Source organism: Seriola dumerili, unplaced genomic scaffold (assembly GCF_002260705.1).
Source record: "Seriola dumerili isolate Sdu_G_001 unplaced genomic scaffold, Sdu_1.0 BDQW01000322.1, whole genome shotgun sequence".
NCBI lineage: Eukaryota > Metazoa > Chordata > Actinopteri > Carangiformes > Carangidae > Seriola > Seriola dumerili.
The window spans coordinates 1,099,897-1,127,272 of NW_019174577.1; the positions used below are offsets into that span (position 1 = coordinate 1,099,897).

Sequence of the window (27,376 nt, forward strand, 5' to 3'; positions counted from 1 at the left end):
ACAGTTTTAGTCACTGCTTTCTCTTCAGATAACAATTTTCTCTTCCTGTCCAGTGAAAAGCATGTAGATCCAAATTTAGTGATTTTGAATTTTTCTGATTAAAAAGAAAGATTAAGTATTGGCTAAGAGGTTGAAAACATTCTCGTACATCTTAAAATAGATATTATATTTAAAAATCTATTTTAAAAATCTCCTCTTGGATCAGCTCAAAAACAAAGATGAAACCAGGTTGTTTTTCTGAGCTCATGAAAAGTTGACTTTTTCAGAGATTCTCAGGTTCTCACAGGACAGTGACGCTACAAAGATATGATAATCATATATAATGATACATTCCTGTATATTAAACTACCCAACAGTATGTAAAGTAGTTCATATTTGCTCAACCATAAAAATCTACAACAGTAAAATGCAACATGTGCATTAAAGTGGCAGTAATACTGAAATAAAAACATCATATATAATACTAAAACACTGACAGGGAACATTTGTCTTTAGAATAAGGTAGTTTTGCTAATGCTTTTACTTAATTAAGGTCTTGAATTCAGGACTTTTTACTTGCAGTGGAGTATTTTCACAGTATTAGTACTTTTATTTAAGTACAGGGTGTTAATACTTCTTCAATCAATGTATGTTGTACTTGCAATGCAATTAAAATACTAGTTTAATAGTTTGAAGTGATCTTTGCATCACAGCCTCTTTTAGAAAACACTTGAATGTTGCCTCATCTAAAAATGATTCTCTCAACATCAGGACACCAAAGCGATGTCCAGAACTACAGGTTTATGGGACGGAATGTGCTGGATTTTTTCCTTGGCCAGAGGTCTCGCTCTACCTTCTCATCTAAATTTCATCTCTGTCTCTGCAAGCGAGTGAGGAAGCTCATTAACCGAAACGTTGAACTATTCCTTCAGTAGAAATGCCTGACATTGATGAGTCAGTCATCAATGATGATTGAGAGGCGATTTATTGTTCATGGCCAGTATTCTCCTGTGGTGTGCCTCTAGTTATCCTGCAATGTGTTGATCTCTCCAAAAGCCATCAGACTGTCAAACCTGGAGGGAAAGGACTGGAGTAAAAAAAAAAAAAAAAAAAAAAAAAAAAGCAGCATCTGGATGAACTTCAAACAAGGTGGTGGTAGAGCTGCATGCAACAATATGATTCACAGCATATTGTCCTAATGAATGTGTACAATAGTATCCATTACTACTTCTGGGAGGAGAAAAACATTTAGTAAGATCCTGCACTGAGAGCGGAACGGAGACAGGAGATCTGATTCCTATCAAAGACGTGTTACTCCCATGTCTGGTCTCACAGCTGCAGCTTTGTTTTGCAGACAGTCAAGGTCCCCGAGCCCTTTAGTGGCTGTGTATCCCAAGAGATAAAGCCAAGGTTCACTCTTGTTCGTTACAAATCTTCAGTGTGTGACAAGAATTATTCATTATTTTCTAATGTTATCAACAGAGCATTTGTTTCAATACAGGCTTGCTGGGAGGTTTTCTGTGAGAGGCATTTTGGCACAAAAACAAGCACACACACACACAGACTTCTGTGAATAGTGGTTCTAGGAACTCTGGCCATTTGTGAAGAAAGCAAAAATGCAGCAGCACTCCATCAGAAACAAGTAATCTAATCATTTCAGTTTGATAGAATTAAAACACATGGTGGACATTTCACTGTTATATATATATATATATATATATATATATACACATACATATATATATATATACATACATATATATACACATATATAGATATAGATATATACATACACATTATTTTTGACAAGTGTTGCCTTTTTACTTCCTTAGCATCACAGCTGTTGTTCACTAGTTCATTTCAAAATAAAACAGAGACAACTAATTTCAATGTGTAAACTTCAGTTTGATCTACGTGTCTTCCATGAGGGAAAACAGAACGGAATCAGACATAAATGCCACTACACAACAAAATTAATTCAAATATTATATGAAACATTTTTATTAATAATCATAAAACGCAGAAAAAAAACATTAATTCCATTTGTTTCATTATAACATCTTAGGATAAAAGCACCAACACCTAACAGTAACAATTTTTCCATGAAAACCCGGGGCCTTTTGGAAAGTAGGTTTGCCGTTATTGCACCTCAAACCTGCCCTGGCTTCACCAATCAGAGATCACAACACACATACTCTAGTTCACCTCTGTCCTTTAATGTCCATTAACCCCACCCGACCACCCCCAACGAATGGAGGGGATCCCAACAAAGGACGGTGAACCTCCTTCTTAGTGACACAAATCTAGACGGAGGCAATTGTGAGATGAGGAAGATGCTGAAAGTCATAGCCATTTCACAGCTTCTCGAGATCAGACTGACTCATAAAGCTTTATAAAGCTGGATTTCACTGGAGAGGCTGGATGTATGTGATAGTGAGAATGACTCTGACAAGACAAATGACTAATTTTTATCTTGAAATACCCTTACTGAGGGGTTTGTCTTGGTCCTGAGTTGGGTTAGAGAGGGACTTCATCATGCCACACGATGGTGAAATAGGTTTGTGACATGCAGTAGTTTGAAGAGAACCATTTACATCATTTCAAGTCAATCTGGGAAGTTCCTGAGTTAAGACCTTTGGCAGGATTTAGAGTAAACAGCCTCGACTGCAACGCTCTCACAGATTATCTACCAATAATGTACCAGGATGGAGTATGCTGGAGAACTGCATAGAAGCTTTAAGTTCAAATCATGATCATACACCAAAGGACTTTGAAAACAGCACCTCATCCCTTTAACTGATTATCCAAGTAGCTACAAAACTGGCTGCAATCTGCAATGAATATAACATCTGCCGTTTCAACAAACTATTCTCACAAACACATACACCACAGCGCCCCACCAGGTGAAGCGAAACTTCCGCAGGTTAGATTGGACCATCCAGATAGCCGCCAGGCAAGCTTGTGTTGAGGATTATTAAACCGTAAAACCCTGCAGCACAACAGGGGAAGAGTAGTATTTTAGTATCAATAGCTGCAATTTCCTTGTTTTAAGTGAAGGAGAGCACCGTGCTGTCTGTCTGACTAGTAGTATTAAAAACTGACAGGAATCTGAAGACAATTAAAAGCATAACATGTAACTGCAATTGTATCAAACACCAAGAATAAGAAAATCATAACAGCATCAACAATAATTACAAAGGACCTCTCAGTGCTGGTAAATGGACTCTATCGTCTCTAATTAGGTTCTAAAATGACTTTCTTCTTTTCACTTTAACACTCGCAGCTGAGAAACACATCTGTGTTTACAGAGTGAGTGCAAAGGAGAGGAGTTTACAATAAAGCTTTGATTATTACTCTAATCTTCCCTTAGATATGCACTGGCAAGTGGGAAAAAAGCACACACACACAAACTGAGCTAAGTGTATTCCCACTATCAGAGACACAAAACAAGCTTGGCTGCTCTCACTCCCAACCAAGTGATGCCTAAACACACCCTTAACTCAAGTGTTTTCACCAGCATGTCTCACAGTGTGCTTACATTACAAGGGAGGGCCTCGTCAGTAAGACATCTACAGACAGTGCGTGTAAAGAGGTTGACACTTAGTTCTGTATGCAACAGTAAAGATTTAGTCAGTAAAATCTGAATTGCCATTGTCTGGAAACAGAAGCACCATTTTTTCCTGCAGAATCTGGGTTGGTAGAAAAAACAATTAAAAAAAATAAAACAAAGACGTTAAAACATCTGATAAAAGTGATAAAAGTTCTAGTGCTGGAATCTAATTGTGTTTAAGCCACGGTATCTCTGTGTGTTAAACACACACAGCTTCTGAGTTTCTAGTTCTGTGGTGAGTATATCACAAAGACACAGGCGCTGTTGTGTCGCCATGTTGTTAGGCGCCATTTGCTAAGGTCCCGTGGTGGCAATGCTTTACTCTCCTTGGCTTCAAGCCTCCTGTTTAACAGGTTGAATTTAAGGGTCACAATGCCAGCACCAAAACACCCCTATTCACTTATATATATATACTCAAATATATATATATATATATATATATAGACTGTGTATAGATACATATTTTATATACCTTTCTGTTTATGATGGAGACATACAAGGAAAAACAAAAAGTTATGTACAAACAGTGTGTCTTGTTCACTTACAGATAAGCAGCTCGCTATTGAGAGCAAAGCGGGCTGATGCATGGTTAAAACAGCTGCGTGAGAAACATGAACAGAGGCCCCTTATACCTGTTTACTGAGCCAGCTGTTGCAGAGTAGTTTATCGAAAATTGGTGTCTACCGTTGTACACTCGGCATTCAAAGAACCAGACAATAGCATATTAAATATGAGAAAGGAAATGCCAAAAAAAAGGCTTTACAAATGTCCCTGTGTACAGCACCAAGTATTTGATTTGTTTTTGATGTTTTCACTATAGAATAAATAAATTCAGGCACAGTCCAAATTTAGCACCATTGTTTTCAGACTGTGAGTCAAGTACACACACTATTGCATTCTACAATGTCAACACATTTCAGGATTAAAAAAAGAGAAAAACAAATACCAAGGCAAATGGAGAGACTGACAGCATAAATATAATAATCTAAATTATACACAACTATACAGTTGGAGAATTAATCACATTCACAGTACAAACATTGTTTACAAAAAACAAATTACACAATTAAAAAAGCAAACAAAAAGGTGTGAAGAGTCCAGTAGTTTGTTGTGGTTATGGTTAATCGTGTTTTCCCAGTGTGTGAGGATTTGCATGCATGAGTGTGTTATGTGTGCTTGTTGTTGTATAAACTAAATGCAGTATAATTCCACATACACTTGTCCACATTTGAGCCTTACACATTTTGCTTAAACCTGCATTTACCAACAGCAGAAATAAATATGAATAAGTTTAGCTTAAGAAAAGTTAAAAATTCCTGCTGTAAGAATATTTCTGCCGTGGCCCCACAGAGTAGTGTGATTTAGCAAACTGACTTTAGAAGAAAATGTTAATAAATACAGAAATTAGTTAAATCTTCTGTGGTTTTACGGTTACTCTTTTACACCTGGTTTCAGCTTCACTTAACAACAGTGCAGCCACAACTCTCACTAACACTAACAGTGGGTTTCTACGAGAGCGGCTAACAGTATCTACACAGAGCACCATCTCATTAAATGAATTTCACTGGGTCTTTAAAAAAACATTAAAATGTATTCAGCTCTGCTCTGTGTTATTGGCACCCCTGGAAATGTTGCTAATTCGCCATATTTCTAAAGTTGAAATCAGAGCAATTTGTGCAAGGACATCAAACTATACACTGATGTTCTTCCATATTCTTCATTGTAGTGGAAAAGTTTAGTGATTTTATTTGTTAACTTGTCTCCTTATTGTAATGGGAAAATGTATCCATCATATGTGTGCCGTCATGTAAACTCATTTTAACCTCTTTGTAGTTGATGAGCTGCCCAATAAGAGCTGGACTGCCCTTGACTGTGGTAAAAGAGTAGTTGTTGGTGAAACCATCAACTGACAGCTAGGGGCGGATACTCCCACATCTTTGTTTGTGACAGTATAAGAGACTGAATTATTCCAATTTCAAGGCTCTCCCTTTGTGGGGACCTTTGGTCTCTGTATAAGTGCTGAGCCCATTTGCAAATGCTATGTTGAATAAAAACCACAAAGACAGGCCTGAGTCTTTATCTTTTTTGTAAGATTTCCACAACATTCATCATTCAATCACTTAGATGTGAAATACGCCTGATTATTTCACTAAATTCCAAAAGTCTTTTTGCGTAAACAAAGTAACCGTCACTGATATGTTAAATATCTTATAAGAGAAACGCTGAAACACAGCTCAAGAATTATTTTCATAACTCAGAATGTTTTACTTTGCTCCAGTTAGTAGCAAAGAAAGGAAAATTATTTATCTGTTTCGTGTGTCAAAAAGGGCAGCAAGAAAAGTGTTTAAGGATTTTTTAAGACTTTGCTTTTAAGCAAAAAGCCTTAAAAGTGAGTAACCAAATGTTTTCATTTTTTTCAATATAAAAATATAGCAAATAATCAACATAACCAAAGTTTCAGGGGTGTCAACAATCCAGCCAGGATTTCTACATTTTCTGCTACATGAGAAACTATTTTACTATCCAGTGTGAACTTAGACCAAAATCCTCATCTTGTTTCATAGTCAAATATGCTGCAACAAACACTGATCTGATTTTCACTGAAGGAAGAAAACATAGATAACAGAGCACACATGCAGAGAGGAAAAGCTGCATGACATCTGAACAGAGTTCAATGCACTGGCCTGCATGTGTGTTTGAGTGCGCACACACATGCACATGTATGAACTGAAACTCTGGAGGGAGGGTGAAACTCAATGAGATTCAGCTCAAAAAGGTTGACTGTGTGCTTCAATAGGTTGTTAAATGTTACAAAAAGAATCACTCAAAACTGATCATTTGGCAGAACACTAGTCGCTGTATCCTGGCTAAGACAAAGAAATGACTAACTATGATACTAATGAGCACCTTAATATTAAACCAGATGTGATGATTCAGTTCATTCAGTGCCTGGCATTATAGCCAGCACTTGTTTCCATGTTGTGAAATCTTCAAGCCAACATATTAACTAAAACTCCACACATAAACATGACCAGTACCAATGAATTCTGCTCAATGTGACCATAGTGGTGGTGGTGGTTAGTATGTAAGTGAGTAAGCGTGTATGTATATGTGTGTGTGTGTGTGTGTGTGTGTGTGTGTGTGTGTGTGTGTGTGTGTGTGTGTGTGTATATATATGCGTGTGTGTCAAGAGATCCCAGTACAGAAGCCGGTCTTGGAGGCGGTTGGGTAGTGCAGATGTTTTGAAGCACCAGTGAGTGAGGAGAGTGCCTTGGTCCACACCTGGACATTTGCATAGTTTATTTAATGTTGAGGTAGTTTTCATCAATTACCTGGTGGATCAAAGAAGAAAGAAAAAAAAACATGAGTAATTCGGTGGCTAATAGATTCAACACCACAATAAACAAATGAGACACAACTGTAGTAAATCCTGTCACTTTCAAAATCCAGATCATCCAGTACGATTTTTATACTTTAAATCTAAAACCCAAGAAATGTCTTACCTTGTTCAATCAGAACAACAGCTTGTAGGAGCACAGGGAAAACAGGCATCCTGTCCCACTCACTCCCTACCAGTCTCTCTCTCTTTCTCATTCTCTCCCTCTCTCCATCCTTTGATTGCCCTTTTCCCTTCCCCTCTCCACCCCCCCACCCCCTTCCCCTCACCCCCAAACCCTATCTAGGTCTGGAGCCGGGGAGCTGGGGGGTGATGTAGGTACCATGCATGCCCTGAGTCCTCCACATGCTCCCGCCACCACCTGAACTCGTGGCTGGTGGTGGAGGGGGCAGCCGAGGGGAGTAGTGCACTGCGAATGGACGAGACGAGGAGGAGGTTGACAGAGAGGACGAGGAGAGAGACGCAGTAGCGGCAGCGGCAGCAGCAGAGACAGAAGCAGAGGAGGCAGAGGTGGAGGAGGAGATGGAGAGAGCGAGGGATGACTGTGCTCTCTGGTTATGAAGAGAGGAGTGGGAGAGACGGGAGGAGTGGAGGGAGTCTGATCGCGAGGATGATGGGGCATCAGAATGCGTGGGTGCTGAGGAGGAGGGGACGCTGTGTAGGGGTGGTGGAGGGGGCAGGGAGAGCGTGGGAGGAGAAGGGCTATGCAGGACCGACTGGGTGCGACTGTGCTGAGCCTGGGAGAGGGAGAGGGGAAGAGGTGAGGACACAGATGCCAGGCGTGTGGAAGCTGGTTGGGGGGTGGTGTGCTGCTGGGTTTGGGAGGAGGTAGAGGAAGAGGAGGAGAGACTGAGCAGAGAGCTGAGGCCTCCCGGGGTGGGCAGCGTCGCCCCAAACTGATGGGAGGACACTGAGGGAACCACGTGGTGAAATATACCTGCAAATCATACAGCAGAAAATGGAGGGAGGGGCAGGGCGAGAGAGTGGAGACGGGGAGGGGGGGGCAGATAATAGTAGCAAAGAGAGCGAGAAGGAGGGGGACAAAGAGAGAAGCAAGGACTGAGCCAGGTTGTGCATAGCGCCAAGCAAGTCTTAGACAAGCACACAAAAAGCAAACTGAGTCAGTCCACTGTGACTTTTAGATGAAACCCAAATCAATGAGGCCAATTCAGGATTAAACAGGAGGTTTTATCACAGCAAAGTTAATTTATGGGTTAATTTTTGCTTACAAGTGAACTGACTCTGACATATAACTCCAAAAGATACACCCACAGAAAATGACAAAGGGGTAATGTAATAATTATGTGAAACATGTTATCAACTCAGATTTTTCTATTTTCAGCTTTTTTGTTAAGCATTCATTCTGCTGTAAAGCAACATTTTCCAAGGGTGTTTCCAACTGCAGCATTCAAGCAGCCAGTCCATGGCAAAGCAAGGCAGCACAGAGAGTCAGTCAGTCAGTCAAACTGTCAGACTGAGGCGGACAGAACGACAACAGCACTGGGCCTCCACTTACCTGACTATTATCAGGTCAATTCCCTCAGACTATTCTTTATCAAGTTGACCCCAGGCTAAGACTAGGACCTCACTCTGACTCTTCAACAATCCCAAAACGAAACTTTACCCAATCAGTTTATCAGTGATACTCACCTCCAGCCGCTCCCCCTGCCAGCCCAGCACTTGAGAAGCTTCCCAGGGCAGAGTGTCCGTTGACAAGCCGTGGGGTCCCACTCACCGTGGATCCGCCTGTCTGGGCCCCGAACAAGGACTGTAAGACTGACGTCCCTCCAAGTGGGAACTGAGACCCCAGGTACTGTCCTACAGATGACCCTGTGGTTGAGGAAACTGATACAGGACTGCCTCCCACCTTCCCACTCAGAATCCCCCCTCCACTGCTGGCAGCAGCAGAAATGAAGAGATTCTGACTGGCCAGGCTGCTGCTTGTCTTCAGCTCCCACTCGCGAGGTGCCTTCTGCTTCTGGAGGGCCTGGCGTTGGTCTGAGGCACTGCCTCCCTGGGCTCCACCACCACCGCCACTGCCTCCACCCCGGTTCCCTGCCTCCTGACTGAGGAAGGGATTGGGAGTCATGTAGCTGGACGATTCTCCATCGCTCCCTTTTCTCACCTGCTGATGCTGTTGTTTGTGGTCAGAATCTGAGTCTGTGCCCCGGGTTGATCCCCCCATGCCAAATGGAGAGCCCCCCTGCCTCAGGTCAGAGTTGGGTTGCTTAGGGTCAGAAATAGGTGAAAAGGTTGATTTCCACTTGCTGGTAGAGGACAGAGAGGACGAAGAGGAGGCCTCACTGCCTGTGCTGTTTCCACTGCTGCTACCAGATTTTCTGCCTGGTGGTGGAGGAGAAAAAGAGTGTTGTCATCAAGTAGCAGACATGCAAGAATTTTTATTTTAACTTATTTCACACATTTTCTTATCTTACCTCTTTCACTATCCCCTAATCTGCCTGGTCCATCTCTGCTCTCCAAGGATATAGTGGCAATTTTTCTTTCAATTCTAGAGAAAAAGGAACAACAGCAAACAATCAAAACAAACACAGTCACAGGTGATGACATATTGTGTGTGAGCTCTATAAAAACCGCAAGTCATATTAAATTAGAGGAGCAATTTGCAATAAAAGCAAGGAAAAATGTTGTAAATGGTGACCTGGTTACCAAGCAACAACTTCAGATAAAAATAAAAATAACCTGTGGCTCTAGTGGAGACCTTATAACAAGGACAGCTCAGTAGGTACATTGTTGATATTCTTATCTTTATATCGTAATGACTGTTACCGTGAACTGGAGCTGTCAGCAGGGTATCCTGAGTCCTCATCATCAGAGCTGGGGGCTGAGGAGTAACGACCTGTGCCATTGAGCTCCAGGGGGCGCTCTCTCTTCAAGATGGGAGGCTGGTCCAGGTCAGGCCCACATGGGCTGCGGCTTGATTGTTCTGGGGAGGAGATGGCAGAGATCTCCAGAGGCTGGTTGATGTTGCTAACCTGTTGGAACAATGAACATGCAGATTACATCCAGATGACACTTGTTGATAAAAATGGGCCTTGAATAATCACATAGCCCATAGATGCATTAGTGGCAGACATCAGAAACATGCCTGTGAAGTCCAATTATCCAAATACAGCATATGGCCTTATTATAATGACTATGATTACTATCATTGTTCGGCATAGTCCAATAATCATTATGCAGCTTTATAGAATCATAATATATTATAAACTGACACCTTAAGAATCAATATAGTGTCATATTGTTCCCTGCTGGTTTCCATCCCAAATGCTTTTGGTGACTCACCATGGAGTTTATGTTAAGTGGCGATCCTGAGGAGTGGTTGTTGGAGCTGAGCCCGGGGAATGACCTCCTCTTTGGGGATCCGCTGGCTGTGACAGCCCCTGCAGAGCTGCGTTTCCTTCTCCCCCGCTTGCGTCCCTCTTGAGAGCCAAGACTGTGAGAGGAATGTGATGACAACGTATGTGTGGGTGTGTGAGTGTGCTGTGTGCCGGGGGACTGGTGGTGGTGGTTTCCATGGTTACTGTGGTATCCCTGCTTGGCTGAGTTGCCAATGTGATGGTGGAGGCGCGATCCTCCAGTCACGCTGCCTCCACTGCCTGACGAAGAGGAAGACGAGGATGAAGAGGAGGAGGAAGAGAAGAAGATTCTCCTCCGCAGTTCACTGTCCTGGGGCTCGTTGTCTGATTCACCCCCCTGGCGGTCTTGTCCGTCTTCTGGGAGAATCCTTGGTGGTCCATCTGCATACTGGAGCACCCCTCCAGTACCGAGTGGGGGGCTCTGGATGGGGCCTCCTCGGCCTATTGGTCCTGTCAGAGAAGTGTTGCTGTGTGGAGGAGGTGATGAAGAAGCACCATTATGCTCCTCTGGGTGGGGACCTCCATTCATCAGCCCTGAGCCGGATGAATATCCTAAAGAAAGACCAAACAGATGCACAAGAAGAGCAGACAGCTAATTATCAAATTCAGGACAAAACTGATTTAATGCACTTATTTAATCATATGTGAGGAGAGAATGTGGTGTAGAGAAATGTCATGTGTCCTTCTAAGGTAATAATACTAAATATAATATGTGGGCAATAGACTGAGTGGTTGAATGGTAATCCTTACCATTGGTCTGACCTGCCTGAGAGACAGGACTCGGAGTACTTCTCTGAAATTATTAGCACATGAAACAACAGCTGTTAATGAATCAACAGCTGTTAATATTACATCACTCTTACTTATCTTATCCGACTCTGTGTACACCAATCAAATTTTTCACAAGAGAACATTATATCTGCAGGGTACTAATGTAGGCAGCCTAGACTAATGCACAAGGGGCAGAAGTGTCAGACACTTTAACCACATGTCCTGTTAAATGTGTCCTGCAACACGACACTGAAATTAGTCACTGTAACGAATAGAAACTGATGTGAGGGCACTCACCAGTCTCTCAGCACGACTGGGTAGCACCACGCTGGCCAGTGGGATGCTGACTGGTAATTTACTTGGGTGGACAGTGCTCAGTGGGATGCTAATTGGAAGGCTTGTGATACTGTTGTCACCCTGAACAGACGGACTCCTCTCCTTACCACCCTTTAACAGAGAGCAAAAGTAAAACATGTTAACGGGGAGAGAACCAAAGACTGCATGGAAGTTAGAAAACCGCATGCTTAAAGACAGATCAAAAGTGCAAGTTGACTGACAGCAAAGAAAGATAAATATTTACCCTCTCTGAACCTTTCTGTGCATCAGATGCATTAGGAGAGGGGCAGTTCTGTTTGGCTCCAAGGGGAGAGTTAATACCACCCAAATCCCTGAAAAACAAACAAAAATATGCAAATCTAGCTTCAACTATTAACCGCCTATTGCTTCAGGAAGCAATTTGGAGACTTTCAAATTAAAAAAGTTCATTATTGAAAGCACCTACTAACCTGTGTGTGGTCAGCCCCGAACCTCTCAAGTGAGCAGAGGCAGTTGGGTCCTGGTTAAGGTGCCTCCGCAAGGCAATCTTGGCTGGGGAGAAGCGTGTGTAGTCAGGAAGCGCGTGGGAGGAGCTTTGCTGCCTCTGACGAGCATCAGGGGTGGCAGGCACAATCTCATGATCAGGAGAGATGGGCAGGTAGCGAGAAAGAAGCTCCCCCTTGGTGTTGGCCCGGTCAAAACAGGGTGAGCTGGTGCCATTGATAGAAAGCTCTGGGCTGACACCATTGAGGGCTGGGGCTGAGGACAGGCCAAGCTTAGAGGAGTCCATGTCAGTGGAAGAGCGTGACTCCAGACTCTTTCTGTATGGGGAGCCCTCGCAGGGGCTGTAGGATTTGAGCTGAAGTAGCTCCTGCTGCCTTTGACTTTTCTCCAGCTCCACAATGCTGATCTGCAAATAGACAACAGGGGGAGCAATAATACAGAAGAACAGGCTTTCTACAACAATGTTTACATGTCTTGGAAAATGTTTGACAGTAATTCATCTAATCTTCCTTAGAGTTGGGTGACAACTTTAATTCCTGTAAATATCACTGAGGAGCCAGTGGGACAGATGAATGGGGTGCAGCAAGTGGTAAGAATACACCAATGAACAGTGTAAGTATGGAGGAGCGTAACAGAGAAAAGAGATAGATTCAAGCATTTGGAAACTGATTTTTTTTTTTTTAAAAAAGGTGGAGTGTGTACCTGCAGCTCCAAGCAGTGTCTCTGTTTCTCAGAGATTTGTCTGCGCAGTGCCTGCTTCTCCTTTAACAAACTTTCCAAACACAAAGAGCCCCAATCTAGCTTCAGCTCCTCGCATCGAGACTTCAGCTGGAAAACAACAAACATACACGTTTGCTGTTATTTATTTGATTTTCATTGCCAAAGTAGAGAATGCTGTAGTAACATGAAACATTTCAATACTGCAAGCCAGAGTGGTAAAAACTAGATCTGAACTAGGAGTTCAACCACCAAGACACAAATACAGAGTGACAGGAATGGCTGCAGGTGTGAACCACTGGTGATGATGCTGGAATAAGAGGGTGGACAGTAACAGGCTCTGAGGTCTCACCAGAAGCAGGCTGTGGTCTCTAAGCAACGCCATGTCTCTCTCAAGCTGCTTAGTCTGCTCTTTCAGCTGACGGTTGTGAGCTGATATCTCCTTCTGGGCCTGCAGCAGATCCTCCACAGTCAGGGCTTTAACTCCCAGCTACTCACCACACATACACAGACAGACAAACACAGTTGAACACAGACATACATCAGCCACAATCACATAATGCATGAAGAGCAATTTAACATAACTGAAAATCCTATCTTTGCTGACCTCCAGTGGCTAAAAGTTGTCACCCTGCTGCAGTAACAAGTGTACTCAGGGTGTGATCACTTTAACCTGACATTACTCAGTTTTACCCAGTGATCACACCCTGGGTACAACATTTAAAAGAGCACAAGTTTGATCACGCCCAACAGAGTTATTGTGTGGTCTCAGGTGCAGCACGCTTAAAAACAGAGTAGCTTATTGTAATACTGCAACACAATGTTGCATGACAACTCTACAGCAGGTTCTCCATCTATCACATATAAACTGTGTTTCAATATCTGTTTAAACCATGTTAATCTGCAAATAGGATATAAATGGAATGAATCTTACATTCTCCATCAAAATAGCTGTATTTAAGCACTAACTGTTAGTACACATGCTAGACTTGGCAATGTTAAGCAATCATGCTTTCTGTATATCCTTGGATTATCAAATTGTGTCATAATAAAATAACTTTAGAAGCATGGATCTTGGACAAGACAGGAGATAGGAAACAAGCGAGGCAAATTTCTGGATGTTAATATTATATAGTTTATAGTCATGTTGTTGACTGTGCCCTGACAGCTGTGATATGGAGGACGATAAAGCAGTCTTTCCTACCTCATCTAGTTTGGTCTGAAAGAGACCTTTGATCTTGTCCTTGTGAGACTGACAGACAGAGTGGAGCTGCTCCGCCTGCCCTGACAGGTCCCTGTGTTTTTGCTGGAGACAGAGAGGAGATGCAAGAATACACTTAAGAGGGTGGACAAAACAAACAAACACACAAAAACTAAATGCAATAGTAGTTACATCATTAAAGATACTTTAGAAAGATAACATGTACTTGAATACATGCTACTTAAATTGGCAATTTCACAAATTTTCAGAGGATTGTCTTTTAAGTCACTATCGCAGAGTGAGGTAACACAATGGAGATTGAGCCTCTGACCCACTGATGAAATTATATACAAGTCCTTGCATTTTACAGTTTTATGAACTGGGTGTATGGTGTGACTCACCCGCAAAATCACAAGGAAAATGAGTCACTGACACAAAGTTAGTGACGTGTGTTCCACACGACTATGGTTGAAATACAAACCTGCAATTACCATGTATCGCCATAGATGTCACCAAAGATAATGAAACAGAGATCTTTGAGATTGCTACTTTATTATGTGTTGTCATGAGTTCAAAAGTTCAGGGAAAATTGCAGCAGTAGCACATCAGTTATGTGTGTAATGACATAACATAATTACCTTCTCCTGCTCTAACAGCTGCTGCAGGTTGGAGCGGTACTGAGGAGTCTTCATGTAGGTCATAAACTGGAGGTATTGAACTTTGATGTTATCTGTGAAAAGATATGGGGATCAAGGAAACAAGAAACAGGTTGTTGAAAAAACTGAACTAAGACAGACTGACATGGAGTCTCTTACCACTTTCAGGCCAACACAGTGATTCAGGACAAAGTCAAGTTAATGAGTGTTATCTGATTGGACTTTGTGGCCTCTCATTTGTAAAATCTGCTCTTGATATCTACAACACTTTGACATTTTTGTACAGTGTAGGCTGTTGTGTTAAATTTTCATAAGGAGATCACATTTTCCATGCTGTCTGTACTTAGTGAAACTCCAGTTTTAATCAAGTGGAGTTCAAAAAACATATTTTGTTTATAGATTTGTACAAGATTATACATACATAGATTTGTCTGGTACAATGTTTCTGATTTGACAACAACTATGACAGATAAAACGCACTGAATCTTCATGAGCTCACCAAGCAGTTGTTGGAGACCAGGTGGAGTTGGGCTCAGCAGCAGTTGACTCGGGGGATAGTGCTGGACCTTGGGAGGTAGCTGGTAGAAGGGACTCTGAGGTGGGCGGTATGCATCTGTATACACAGCAAGCATAATTAAATTCAAATGAGCCATACATTGTGGAAGTAAAGAGGACATTAGTCTCTTCTGTAATATGAGGCAGCTTAAGATTCCCATGACTACTCATATGTTCCCATTCAGGAGAAGAAAATGGATAGCAAATTATGTGTGTACGTGAATGTGTGTGTGTGCTCTGACCCTGAGGGGGTGCTGCAGAAAGGGTCTTGGCATGCAGCAAATCCAGCGCGCTCTGATTTTTCTTTTTCCTCTCAGCAGCCGGGGCAGCTTTCTTGGGGCGACCACGCTTCTTGTTGTTCAACTTACGACCTTTGGACAAGAGTCGGGCTCTTCTGGGTTTGGCAGTGGGCTTGACCACTGTCACCAAGCTAGGACGCTCCTCCTCACCACAGGAGTCCTGCTGTAATACACACACACACACACACACACACATATTTAGACAAAGAGCACTGAAAGCTCTTCTTGCTAAATTAAGCTGACTGAGGTGCGAAATGGCAAACACAATAAAATTGAATGCACTCAATTCTGGCAAATCTGTTCACATCCTACCTTGTTTTGTTCTTTCGGTTTCGTGGGCGTGGTGGTATTGCTTTTACTGTCCTTCGTATCCTTCTGCTGACGTCGCCTAGCTGCCTCTTGCTCCTCCTGATACAAGATGAACCATTTTCATTGTTTGACACAAAATTTTAATAAGTACAGTGACACTGTCAATACACTGAAGAAAAAGATGACTTACCCTGAGTTTAGGATTTTTGAGACTAGCAAAATAGTTTTCAAGCTGAAAAACAGGAGAAGAAAAAATTGTATATTAGATATCACTTATGATTCATTTTAATATTATCATTACATCCGCCAAATAGATTATCTTTTCACCTGTGCCTGTTTATTTGTCAGAAAAAATTACATAACTGACATGCACCAAACTTGGTGGAGGGATGGTACATAGGCCAGGGAAAAATCCATAAAATTTTGGTGCAGATCTGGTAAAAAGGGAAGATCCAGATATTTTCTTACCACTTCGCTTATAATTGCAAGGTAGGGAAATTTTCTGCATTTACGTCAATTTCTCAGGATATAAGGTATAGATCTTGATGTAAAACAGAGTTGGAATCTATGATTTTCAACAAGTTGGTGCAGATCCTCAGAGACGTGTAGGATTGTTCGGCCTTTGCCAACATGACACTGCAGCAGAAGTTAAGCGTGGTTGAACTTGGACAACTCTGCTTTTCTTTTCTTTTTTAAGCAGAGCTAAAATCAATCTGCATGTGGCCTAACACAGTTACACTTGTTTCACCAAAAGCCATTCTATGAAATGTATAAAAACTACTACTACTACTATGTTACATTGACATTATTATTGCTGTGGTTACATTTTGAGAAGCTCCACCACCCTCCACTGGGTAAAAATATAGAATGAAGTCATTGAGGAGTTAGATGACCTCAGGTGGTAACAAGAAAAACACATCAACAGAGTGGGAGTGTCACCATCACCTTTTAGGCAGTGTGCCAGCTTTCTCACCGGGATTCCCACTGATAATCAGGGACTACTTTAACCAATTACCAGAGAGATACACACTTCAGTGTTATCTAATGGGCTCGTGTTACCTGGTATAACCCTGTTTGTTCTCTACTCCGATTGTGTACTCCTGGGACACAATACCATTAAGATAATACCAGCTGTTATTATGGTAGCCTATCTCTCCAGTTGAGGTTACTGTTACAGTTTTGCTCCGCTAGAAATTCTAGTCTGTGCACTTGGGTCCTCCTCTAATCATTGGTTACAGGAGCAGTGATGAGGAAAAGTTTCAGGGCTTACTATGGTGCGGTCTATGGTATGCAGGTAGTAGGAAACTGGTTTTCCTGTCCAGGACACTGAGCCCCTCAGTGGAGAAAGCTCCACCACACGCATTATTGTGCCAATATCTGCAGGACAGAGAGGAAAACATGCACGTCAGATACAAAACAAAGGAATCTTTAGACATAAAAATTTGCTTTTTCACTTATTGCGGTACTTACCACTCAAGTTTCTACTGTTTATTCTAAAATTTAAAGGTGCAAAAGGTTTGGAGGATACAATTTTCCCACCTGCAAATAAAAAAAACAACAAAGAGAAAAAAATAACAATTTTTTTTTTCATTTTCTAGATGCTATACACTGACCACAGGTCCTATAACTCACTACATAAAGCAAACATAATATGAAACACAATCGCTTCCTTGATGAGACAGATTAAACCTTAGACACATTATCATAGTGTCATATTTAGAATTTAAAACCAAGAGTCAAGTTCCAAGAGTTATATTGCAGAAGACCCCTCACGCTGCCTTTGCTTGTTTACACTGAAACAAGCAAGGCCAGCACAATGCCACCCCAGTGTGATTTCAAATAGCATGGTAGTGTTCCAAAATCACAGGCATAACATGTAACACAACAGTGTCTGCATCTGTTCCACCATGTCGGATCTCCCTCTCACATAGAAGCTGATCCAGCTCTGTGACGAGGTGGAACAACAATGACACCCATTCCATGTTCGTACCCTTTACGGCGAGGCAGAAAGACACTTTGAACAGGTTGTGTAAAGGGGGCTAGTGGCTACTTGATACCATCAGCCATTGTTATTTTAATCACCAGTAAAAACAGCTGAGTAAATTCTTTTTACACTAAGCCCAGGCGTCACTCCCAGAGCTACCAACACAAGCCCTTGATGTTTTCTCAACAAACGTAAAACATCTGTTGTCGTGAGAAAAGGCTATTAACGCCTGCTATTTAAACGCCTTATTTGTCAACCTTTGATGAGATTTCCCATGAGGCCGCGTAAAATGTCTCAATTTGATCATCATCTAACTGTTCTGCAACCAACATTTAATGTCATACAATGCCATTTTTGTATCTCATTGCATTGTTTGGAGAAGTTTCCCGATGTTAAGTTACTAAAAATATTTAAAAGGTCAGTCTTCTTGACATTAGCCTTCAAGTCCTACTACTTTCCATCATAAATAGCCACCTATCTACCCAGATTTTAGTCATTAGTTTTGTTGGTTAAATGCATTCATGTGCATTCAAGACTTTCATGTAATAATCCATCTGCACTTTCAGCCCATCCCCCAACAAGAGCTGCTCCCCCTTAGAAACCAAAGCAAAAATACTTGGGAAAAAAAAACTGTTATTTAACTAATTCATGTGCACTTTACAGTCATTTATGGTCACGTTTTTCTCCTCTCCTCTGCTTTCTGTTTCACCATGTGTGTCTTAGTGGCTCCACACACACACAGAAAGCAGAGAGATAGCTTGACAACTCGCTAAGTGCAATGAAAGTTTTCCAACAAGTGTTAAAAATCCATCTAAAACCAAAGATTAAAAGATGTCTACCCCAAACATCTGAAAGTCAGGTCAAAATGGTCAAAAAATAATTTTGTGAAAAATACTAACCTTCCTTCATGTTAGCAAAGCGCTCCTTCAGCTGGTGATCTACCTCTGGACCAAAGGCAAAGTTATTCACAAAAATAATACTGCAAGACAGACAAAGAGGGACATATTTTAGAACTACAGTTGGCAGAAAAAAAATTTACCAAGCAAGAAAGTTTCAAGAGAAGAATACATTCTAGCAAAACAGCAAAAGGCACACGCCTACTAAATCAACTAATTCGAATCAACCGCAAACATGACTGCATCAGTCTAATATTTCATAAAAGCACAACCTTTCTATATGATCTTGGTCTGGCTCTTTATGTCACAGAACAAAGAGCCAGTGACAATAAAAAATAAAGCTTCCCAGTGGTAACATTTATTACAATTAATTCATATTACATATGACTGAGCCTTTCAGTCATATATAAGGTATTTGCTTGCATTACAACTGTATTGCCGTGGTTTCTATTTCTATACTGTGATCACTAAATTAAGCTTATACATGGTCTTAAAATAATGGAAATCGTGTCTTTCATATGATCTCTGTGACCAGGTTTGGTACACCACCTTGTGTTGGCGATCCTTTCTTTCCATTCTTCAGAGAGAAAATCTCCTCTCTCCAGCTGAGAAAACATACAAAAAAACAATAGTGACTGTAAAAACCCTGAATGCCCGTGTATCTGCCGAACACCCACTATTTAAAATAATTGTGTGTATTATGAAAAGTCTCACTCAGCGTAAATGCCACACAGAGAGTCAACTTACTGTGTACTCCCCATGTTTCTTCCCATACCATTTCATCCACTTCTTAAATTCTTTATCCATGGTCTAAAAGAAAGAATATAACAAATGGTAATTTTTTTTCCAAAAAGACAAAAAAACAGCTCAGCTGTGTATGTTCCAGAAAAATGAATTAGCAACTTAACTTTCGGGGTTCAGAGAGATTCAAACTCTGTTTCTGATATCAATATGACTGAAAACCTGTGTATTTGATTATCATAACTAAATCTGAGTTTCTCAGTTGGATTTGCAGCTTATTAGATTAACTGAAGTTGGGCTTTTTGCATATAGAGATATATTCAGACCAAGAATAGCCCCTTGTACTATTGTGCCGAGGGGCTATTCTTAGACACGTTTATTCCCTGCTGGTATAAGCATGTTGCTACAGGGAATCAGTGAGAAAACACTAACGAGGAAACGAGTTTGAAGGCTGGTCAGACACAAAGACACCACAAAATGGAAAGACTTTTTGCCAGACTACTCTATTTAATTGCCAGAGCTGTCTGCGGTGGCAACTAAACTGCGCCAACAGTTATTTTACTACAAAGACTGAGGATGCTGTTTTTTGACACAGTGCTGTTATTGGAATGAATGCAGCTCTAGTCTCGCTTGTCTGCTCCCTTTCTGGAACACCCTCTGGTCCTGTGAGATTTTAGTAGTTACCTCTGCATAGGTAGCTGGAATGTCTGCTTTCTCTACACCATAGTAGTGTTTGCAGTTGGTTGCTGCTGCAACCTGCAGCACTACCTGCCCCACTCCTGTAAATAAGAAACAATTTAAAAAGTTAATTATAAACTCATATCTTACACCAAACATACAAAGACACCCAGGCTGTCACTCTTGCCACCTACACCAGCATCCTGACCAAATCTCACAACTCCATACACCTTTCTTGTGTTTCAAAAATCAATACCATATAATTTCTTTATTACTATTTGTTTATAAACTCTGTTCCCACTATTAATTATTAATATACTATTAACCTACACATACAGGATCTTTGAAACCATTTTAATTCTTTCTGAAACATTAATGTCCCAAAAGATGAGCAGACTAACCACTGCCGAGGTCAACAAAGGTGTCATCTTCCATCATTTCCATCTCGTCAATGATCTGAGCCACCAGGTCAAAAGAGGTCTCTCCGTACACCTCAGGGGAGAAGGGCTCATAGTTGTTCAGCTTCTCCGGGTCAGTCACTGAGTGGTTGTACACCTGCTGTAGGATGTGTCTCAGCAGCCCATTAGAGGGACGCTTGTTCAGCTTCATGGGCTGGGTGGTTCCCTTCCACTATAAAATGGGAATGCCGCTCATTAATATTTTTATTCACAAACAAAAATACATAAAGCAAGGCATAGTGGCATTCATCATACATCACTATGAAGACTGCTTTATCAACTGGCACAAGCCAGTCAAAGATATATCTGAACCACATATCTGAACAAAATTCAAGAATGTACTGTTTTTTTGGACACAAATATAGAGTATACTAGAGAAAGCTGACTCTCGAATAATCTAGATTAATGACTAAAATCCCGAACAAATAAATACAGTACATATAGAGGACAGAATTAGTCATACATATAAAATGAGTCATGCATGGCACAAATTCAAAGAACACTGGAATACACTCCAAGTACACGTATACAGTATATTCCACTTTTAGTGACTAGTGTTTTCACTTTCACTGCACCTACACAACACTGAAAAACCTTCACATATATGGACTCACTAGCTGATGAATGCTGTCAATGGCCCTGTTGTACTTGTCACAAAGTCTCTGCATACTCTCGAAGCTGTGAGAATAACAAGACACAAAATTAATGTCATAATTTTTTACAAGATGAAATCCAACTTTCCAATCCATCTGTTTTACTCTTGATTTCACAAAAACAATTTTCACCTTAATGTAACTGTGAAAATGAAAATATTCCACTTAACAATGTGTGTCAGTTGTGATATACATTGCACTCAAGGAAAAAACTGATTAATGACAATTATAGATTTCAATTATATTTTTGGTCTGAGAGGAAGGAAGTTTGTCTTTTTGATTGTTTTTGGACAAGTCCCTACAGCATGACTTCAGGTTGTTTTTTTTAGTGTCAGTGTCTCACCTTTTGGTGTCATAGTCAATGAGAACGTAGTTTTCCATTGCCAGTTTGAGGTCTGGGATCTCCTCACACACCCACCTAGAGAAAGTACACACATAAAGTCGTCACTAGATCATACACCCGACAAAATCACTGACTGTCTGCGTGACTGTGAGAGCATACATGAGTTGAGTCAGAGAGCAGAAAGGTCATTTACCGAATGGTCTCGATGATTTCATGAGCAGCATCATGGTGTTTATCCTGAAAACAGAGAGGAGGGACACATTAACGTTAAATTTAACAGCAGCATAAATTACAGCCTCCAAAATGACTATAAAGTTTAATCATCACCTCTAAAAATAAAGAGTCTCAACAAAAACTGGACATTATACCTTTAATGACAGCAGGATTTATTGTGAGACTGTTTTATTAGACTGCACTGGTTTGAGCTAGGTGCACCTAATAAACTGGCGTGAATGTAGGCAGCCTAAAACCGTCTGTATATCTTCCTTTGAAATATTAAAAAAAAACTCTACAAACCAGGCAGCAGCACTATACGAAAGAATACTAGCATCTTTTTCATATTATTTTTTAAACTGATTTTTTGTTTCAACATTAAACCGCACATATTGATTTTCTTTTCTTTTTTTTACCATTTCAAATGGGTAAAATCTTATTTCATCGTACAGGTGTTGATTGTAGAGCTGCAGCCCATTGATTTGCTCGCCCTCCCCTCCTGTGGGTTCACTGGTCAGTCATAATATGTAAACAACTCCTCCCCCAGCTACCATCACAAATACAATCTAATTCTGTGGCATGGTGCCATGACAAAGCTTTGTTGAAGCTTGCTGAGGTTGTGGAAGCATGCAGGCTGGAGGCACACAGGAGTAGCCCAACACCACCATAGCAGCTGATCCACTTCATTGAGCACAGACGCAGAGCACAGAACCTCAGCAAGAAAAGGGGATCATTCCTGGCACCTGAAATGACTTAATCACAGCTTCAACTTACTACAATGTGATGACCACAACAACTATTATGTCTGATTCACCCTCTAATTGCAGTAACATCTGACAAACATAACAACCATTGCAGACACAAGTGTGAGCACCACCAGTGTCAGTGAATCCAGTTTTGTCAACTAATAAACTCTGTGTGTTTACATCACTTTACAATCTGAACGAAGTAGACTCTTAACCTTTGGAGTTTATTATTACACAAGTCTCTATATTCACAGAATTGTCTGTCTCTGTATCAAAGCGAGGTGTTTACACACAGCACTCAAATTTATGTATAAAATGACCTTATCTAGTATAGTCTATATGGTTTTAAAGTGGCTTTATGAGTAACTAATTAGCATTAATTACTTCTCAAATATGCAGTCAGTTTATAGTCAGTCCATAGACAGAATAGAAAAAGACTAAACAAAAACTTTAATGTGAAAAGAACTTGGAGAAAGAGCAGTATAGGCTGTCTTCTTTGTGCCAATAATACAAGCTTGGGCTCCAGCAATGCAATAATGCCTATTGCATTGTTATTGTAATTGTAAAAATGCTCTTGGAAACAAAATTATAGTGTATCATAATCCTAGTCTGTCTTGTAGTCCTTATTTGCACTGACAGACAGAATCCTTGTAAATTTAAATTAAAGCTCAATTTCACCTGGAGTAACTCTAACCCTCCCACAGGAAGTCGGTTCAATTTATTCAAGAATCAGCTCAATCAAACCATTGTAAACCACATCTGAGAAAACCAATTTAAGTTACACTTTAGTCTAGAACAAAGTTTAATAAAATTAGATAAGATGAAGTTTATTAATCTTGTACAGGGAATCTATAGTTAGTAATCTTAGCTGGAGTGCGCTGAGCAGCTCTCTTTGAGTAATAGGACTCAAGTTACACCCCTAGCGCAGCCAGCCTGAGCCCGTTGCCTGAGCTGACCCACTGACCCACTTTCTGTCTCCTGCTCCAGCACACTGCCAAGGAGAGCCTCTGGTGGAGGGAAAGAAAAGAGGGAAAGTAAAAGAGGAGGAGAAACCAGAGGGTAAAAGAAAAGAGGGTAAAAGGAAAGAAAGTGAAAGCGAGAAAAGCTAGAAACTGGGGAGAGTGAGGGGGGCCAGAGAGAGGAGGGGAAGCCCGGTATTTGTCAGCTGTTTGAGGCCTGGCACAGCAGCCGAAGCTAAACAGCTCACAGCCTCCCGGCTTCCCGCTCAATACTGCCCGCCACTACTACGCAAACTTCCGCCAAAGCTCAAACATGCATGCGCACACACACTCAAATATGCATGGTAACACAGGAAATCTCTTACTATTTCTGTCAGCACAGTGTTCCAGTTGCAACTACATTATCAAGTGAACTACTAGCAGTGCTGCTAATAAGCAGAATGAGCTTCAAATATTCTTGAACATGCAGCAGGAAAAACAGAACACACTGTGTTCCACTAAATAGGGAAGGTATACGAGGTGTGTGAGTGAGCGAATGAGATGTCGAATTTGGTAGGTCACCTGATCACACAAAGACAGAACACAGCTACACCAGCACAGGGCTGCCGCTAAAAATAAACACTGTCTGAAAGCACAAATCAGACAAAAAGAACAGGAGACCCTCCTCTCTCCCCACTGTGGGTACAAACTGACGTATGTAACTCCTCCTCTGAAAACCACCTCTTCATTCAATCATGTCTCACATCAGTGTGACGCATCGTGGGTGTTGGGGTTTTACACCACACACTGCTCCACTACGTATACCTCAGCAGCCCACGAGAAAAAATGACTAAGGCAGACGTGCTACTACACTTATACTACTTGTACTTTGAACGAAATACAGCTAATTCTCTTGGTGGCAAACAAATTAACAGCATATTGAAAACAAGATACTGGTGCTTGCTTATCTTTTCTGTGGAAAATTCTTTTGTGTAAAGCATCTGATGATTACAGACATACTGCTATGCAGAGAAGGTGTCTTGACATGACCATTTGTTACATGTTGTCACATGTTGATGACACTTAAAGGCAGCGACTCAACTGACCTGCACTGGCTGGGTGCTTGGCACCAACACAGAAACACTGTACATTAAAATCACTTTCATAACCACAATGCCAAGACTGTAAATATGATAGTTACCTTTTGTTTTTTTCCATTTCAGGGCTGCAACAGCACTTGAATCGTGACAGTTATGTCCTTGATTTTACTACAGTAATTGCAGCCTTGTAAATAATAGGAGAAGTACACAGGTGAGCACTAAACCAAAGACACCCAGAAGAACTTAAACAGCAGTGCGTCTTTGAAATACTATGTAGGGCTGGTTAGTGCCCACACCCAGAACCAGATGGACAAAGAGCCGCACCACTCCAGAGGTGCTCTTCATATGGAAGCATTTATAGATGCACAGATGTGGGGACTTAGTGAGAGACGGGGAGAAATGGGGAGAAACACAGATGAAACCCAGAATGAAACACAGAACCAAACAAAGAAAGCCTATTTTTATGGACTTGGTTCTAACAGCAAGCCTTATACTGAAATAGCCTGTACAACAGCCATGTTGTGTGTATCAAAACACAGACATCACTGTGCTCATGCTCTGTGGGTGAGATAGGCAATCTTAATGCTCTGTGGGAGAGAAGAATGAATCTACATGGAGTGGGATCTTTTGCTACCAGCAAGCAGTTCAACAAAGCTAAAAACTGATCATTAAATGTGACTGGAAAAAAAACATTTAAGCACACATACTGGCATGGGTTTTTGAATTCTATTAGTATAGCATTGCTGAGTAGGAGCAGTTGTTTCTATCCTCCTCCCTGTAGAGTTGACCATATGGACATGAGAGGACACGAGAAGAGAGAGGATGCCTTTCCCCTTTGAAAACAGGAGGAGAGCATGGCATGAATAAGCTCCATATTGCAGAACTCCACATGAAGAGCCATCAGCTGTTTCTAATTCAGTGCATGACATCTAGTCCCAGTATAACAGCTATTAGGCAGGTCAATGGTACATTAAATTCCTGACATGCTTGATCTTGTGTTTATCTTCACAGACCATAACATGAGGAAATGGGTGAGGCTATAAATCCGGGAGGGGGAACTGAGAGTGTTATCAGACTCTGGCCTGGTGTAAAGGGAGGGTCAACTTTGTCATCCAAAGCAGAGTGGAGCAGCTGATTACATCAACTAGTTATTCTGACTCAATGACTTGAAACCATTTCGGTTCATATTGTGATGATGTATAAACAGAGTAAGCGATGAAAATTAAATAACTAGACTGCCAGACTAGATACAGTGTGGGTGGAGAAGGACCCCACAGACATTCAGAGAAATTCAGCTCTTTTCAGTCAGCACCAACTGTCTCACCGCAATTACTATAAATGAGAAACTCAGTTTAAACTAACTAAAAGACCACAGACCTTGCAACCGCTTCCCTTTCCGTTCATCTCCAATGAGTCAACTGCAATCAGACACCGACGTGCTGACACCATGCTACATGGAAAAACAACTAAGAGAAAATAAGTCTCTTTCTATGCAAGTATGATTATTACTGTCTAGAGAACCGATAGATCGGGGCTCAGTGGATGTATACAGTTCAAAGTACCAAACAGCTGGTCTCAATCATACAGATGTCATGAGATACAAAACACAGAAAGCACTCGAGGAATGCAATGCTACCATGAACACGCGTGCATAATCAAGAAACACAGACTTCATACACAAAACATCTTGTATATACCTCTATATGGCTGTGTCCTGTGAGATTGTTTACTAGTATCAGATGGTGTATCTGTGCAGAAAAAAGCAGGTCTTACCGCATTTCTGTGCGACTTGGATCCACTAACATGTGTTTCAGTAATAGTATGAACATGAAGGACCACAACTGAGACACTAAGTTGTGGACAGACTGGCACGATACTGGGTGGGAAAGGTGTTTTGTTTGAGTCGCTACAGTTTCAAAACACCTTTTTATTACTGATTGTCAATGCCTGACTTGTACTTGTCGCTACTTTGCTCTGCTCAAATGTACCACAGACTGTATCTTACCATTTCCTAGGAAATATTTACAGTAGCACGAATGAAAAACAAGCTAAATATCTGATCAGTCACCATGTCTGTCACCATCCCGACCAGTATGACCTGATTCCCCGGACTAGCGTGCCATGGCTCCCTCAGCTAGCCAATGTTAGCAGAGCTAGCTAACAAAGACAAAAACAGAGACAAAATCTAAATCGGTACACAGAGAGTTTTTAAGGTTTAACACTTACGTATACTGGTAATGGCCAAGGATAGCCAGCAGGTTCTGCTCCAACCGGCGATTTGAGCTTGAGCTCCAGCTTTTCTCCCATTCTACACTTCACGGCGGCTTGGCTGTGATGGATAGCTAGCTAGCTAGTAACTGCTCTCTGTTAGCCAGCTGGTCGGTTAGCGAGCGAGCTACAACGTGAACATTTTGTGAGAAAAAAACGTTGAACCGCGTAAAATAAAAAAGACGTCGACACTCGTTACGTGGTAAACACACATACAATACGAGCAAGTGTAAAAATGTATCTGACTCGGTTTTAAATTTTGAATAAAATTCCTTTTTATGTCCACTGGCAATAACACCACGTCCGTATCGCCGCCATCTTGCCCGGCATGAATAAATATGGCAGGGGGCCACTGGTAGCAGAGGGGACACAGACGTCATCGAAGGGACCGTGATCACAGCGCGTGGGCCAGCAACAGAGAGCACGAGCGAGCAACCGTCCCACGGCGCGTGACAGCATAACATCACCTCAGTTCATCACAGAATAACTATAACTATATATAAATAGTCTTTCAATCAAGACTTAAAATAGAATGTTGTTTATATATATATATATATATATATATATATATATATATAAAAACTCATATTCTATATATATATATATATATTTAAAGACTTATTAACACAATGATTTGCCTTATTAAAACAATAGGTTTTAAGTCAACT

At 41.2% G+C, this 27,376-nt stretch overlaps 1 protein-coding gene across 3 annotated transcripts; it reads right to left on the bottom strand.

Annotated features, from left to right (window-relative positions):
• Nucleotides 1-1,798: 1,798 nt before the first annotated feature.
• dot1l (DOT1 like histone lysine methyltransferase) lies at nucleotides 1,799-26,993 on the bottom strand. Of its 3 annotated transcripts, XM_022759471.1 has the most exons (28): nucleotides 26,667-26,993; nucleotides 21,637-21,680; nucleotides 21,444-21,518; nucleotides 21,062-21,125; nucleotides 20,391-20,619; nucleotides 19,996-20,090; nucleotides 19,318-19,380; nucleotides 19,120-19,175; nucleotides 18,574-18,653; nucleotides 17,161-17,229; nucleotides 16,961-17,067; nucleotides 15,881-15,922; nucleotides 15,694-15,789; nucleotides 15,325-15,544; nucleotides 15,027-15,140; nucleotides 14,510-14,601; nucleotides 13,875-13,976; nucleotides 13,023-13,160; nucleotides 12,656-12,781; nucleotides 11,920-12,359; nucleotides 11,715-11,802; nucleotides 11,432-11,581; nucleotides 11,114-11,156; nucleotides 10,290-10,915; nucleotides 9,774-9,979; nucleotides 9,422-9,495; nucleotides 8,637-9,329; nucleotides 1,799-6,921 (listed from the first exon to the last, which is right to left on the bottom strand). In XM_022759471.1, exons 1-28 carry the CDS (start codon nucleotides 26,745-26,747, stop codon nucleotides 6,914-6,916), a joined length of 4,221 nt encoding a protein of 1,406 aa, XP_022615192.1. In that variant the 5' UTR covers nucleotides 26,748-26,993; the 3' UTR covers nucleotides 1,799-6,913. The 3 variants fall into 3 exon arrangements, with proteins under 3 accessions (XP_022615192.1, XP_022615193.1, XP_022615194.1); XM_022759472.1 differs by lacking the exon at nucleotides 12,656-12,781; XM_022759473.1 differs by lacking the exons at nucleotides 19,996-20,090; nucleotides 21,062-21,125; nucleotides 21,444-21,518; nucleotides 21,637-21,680; nucleotides 26,667-26,993 and having other exon boundaries at nucleotides 20,391-20,510.
• Nucleotides 26,994-27,376: the final 383 nt, after the last annotated feature.

What these genes read in the sequence shown, in the direction of transcription:
- dot1l (XM_022759471.1), bottom strand. Translation starts at nt 26,747, where the DNA reads ATGGGAGAAAAGCTGGAGCTCAAGCTCAAATCGCCGGTTGGAGCAGAA. An exon ending in CTTGGCCATTACCAGTATAC is followed by an intron (nt 21,681 to 26,666) that starts GTAAGTGTTAAA and finishes CTCTGTTTTCAG; the next exon opens with GATAAACACCATGATGCTGC. An exon ending in AACCGAAAGAACAAAACAAG is followed by an intron (nt 15,545 to 15,693) that starts GTAGGATGTGAA and finishes TGTGTATTACAG; the next exon opens with CAGGACTCCTGTGGTGAGGA.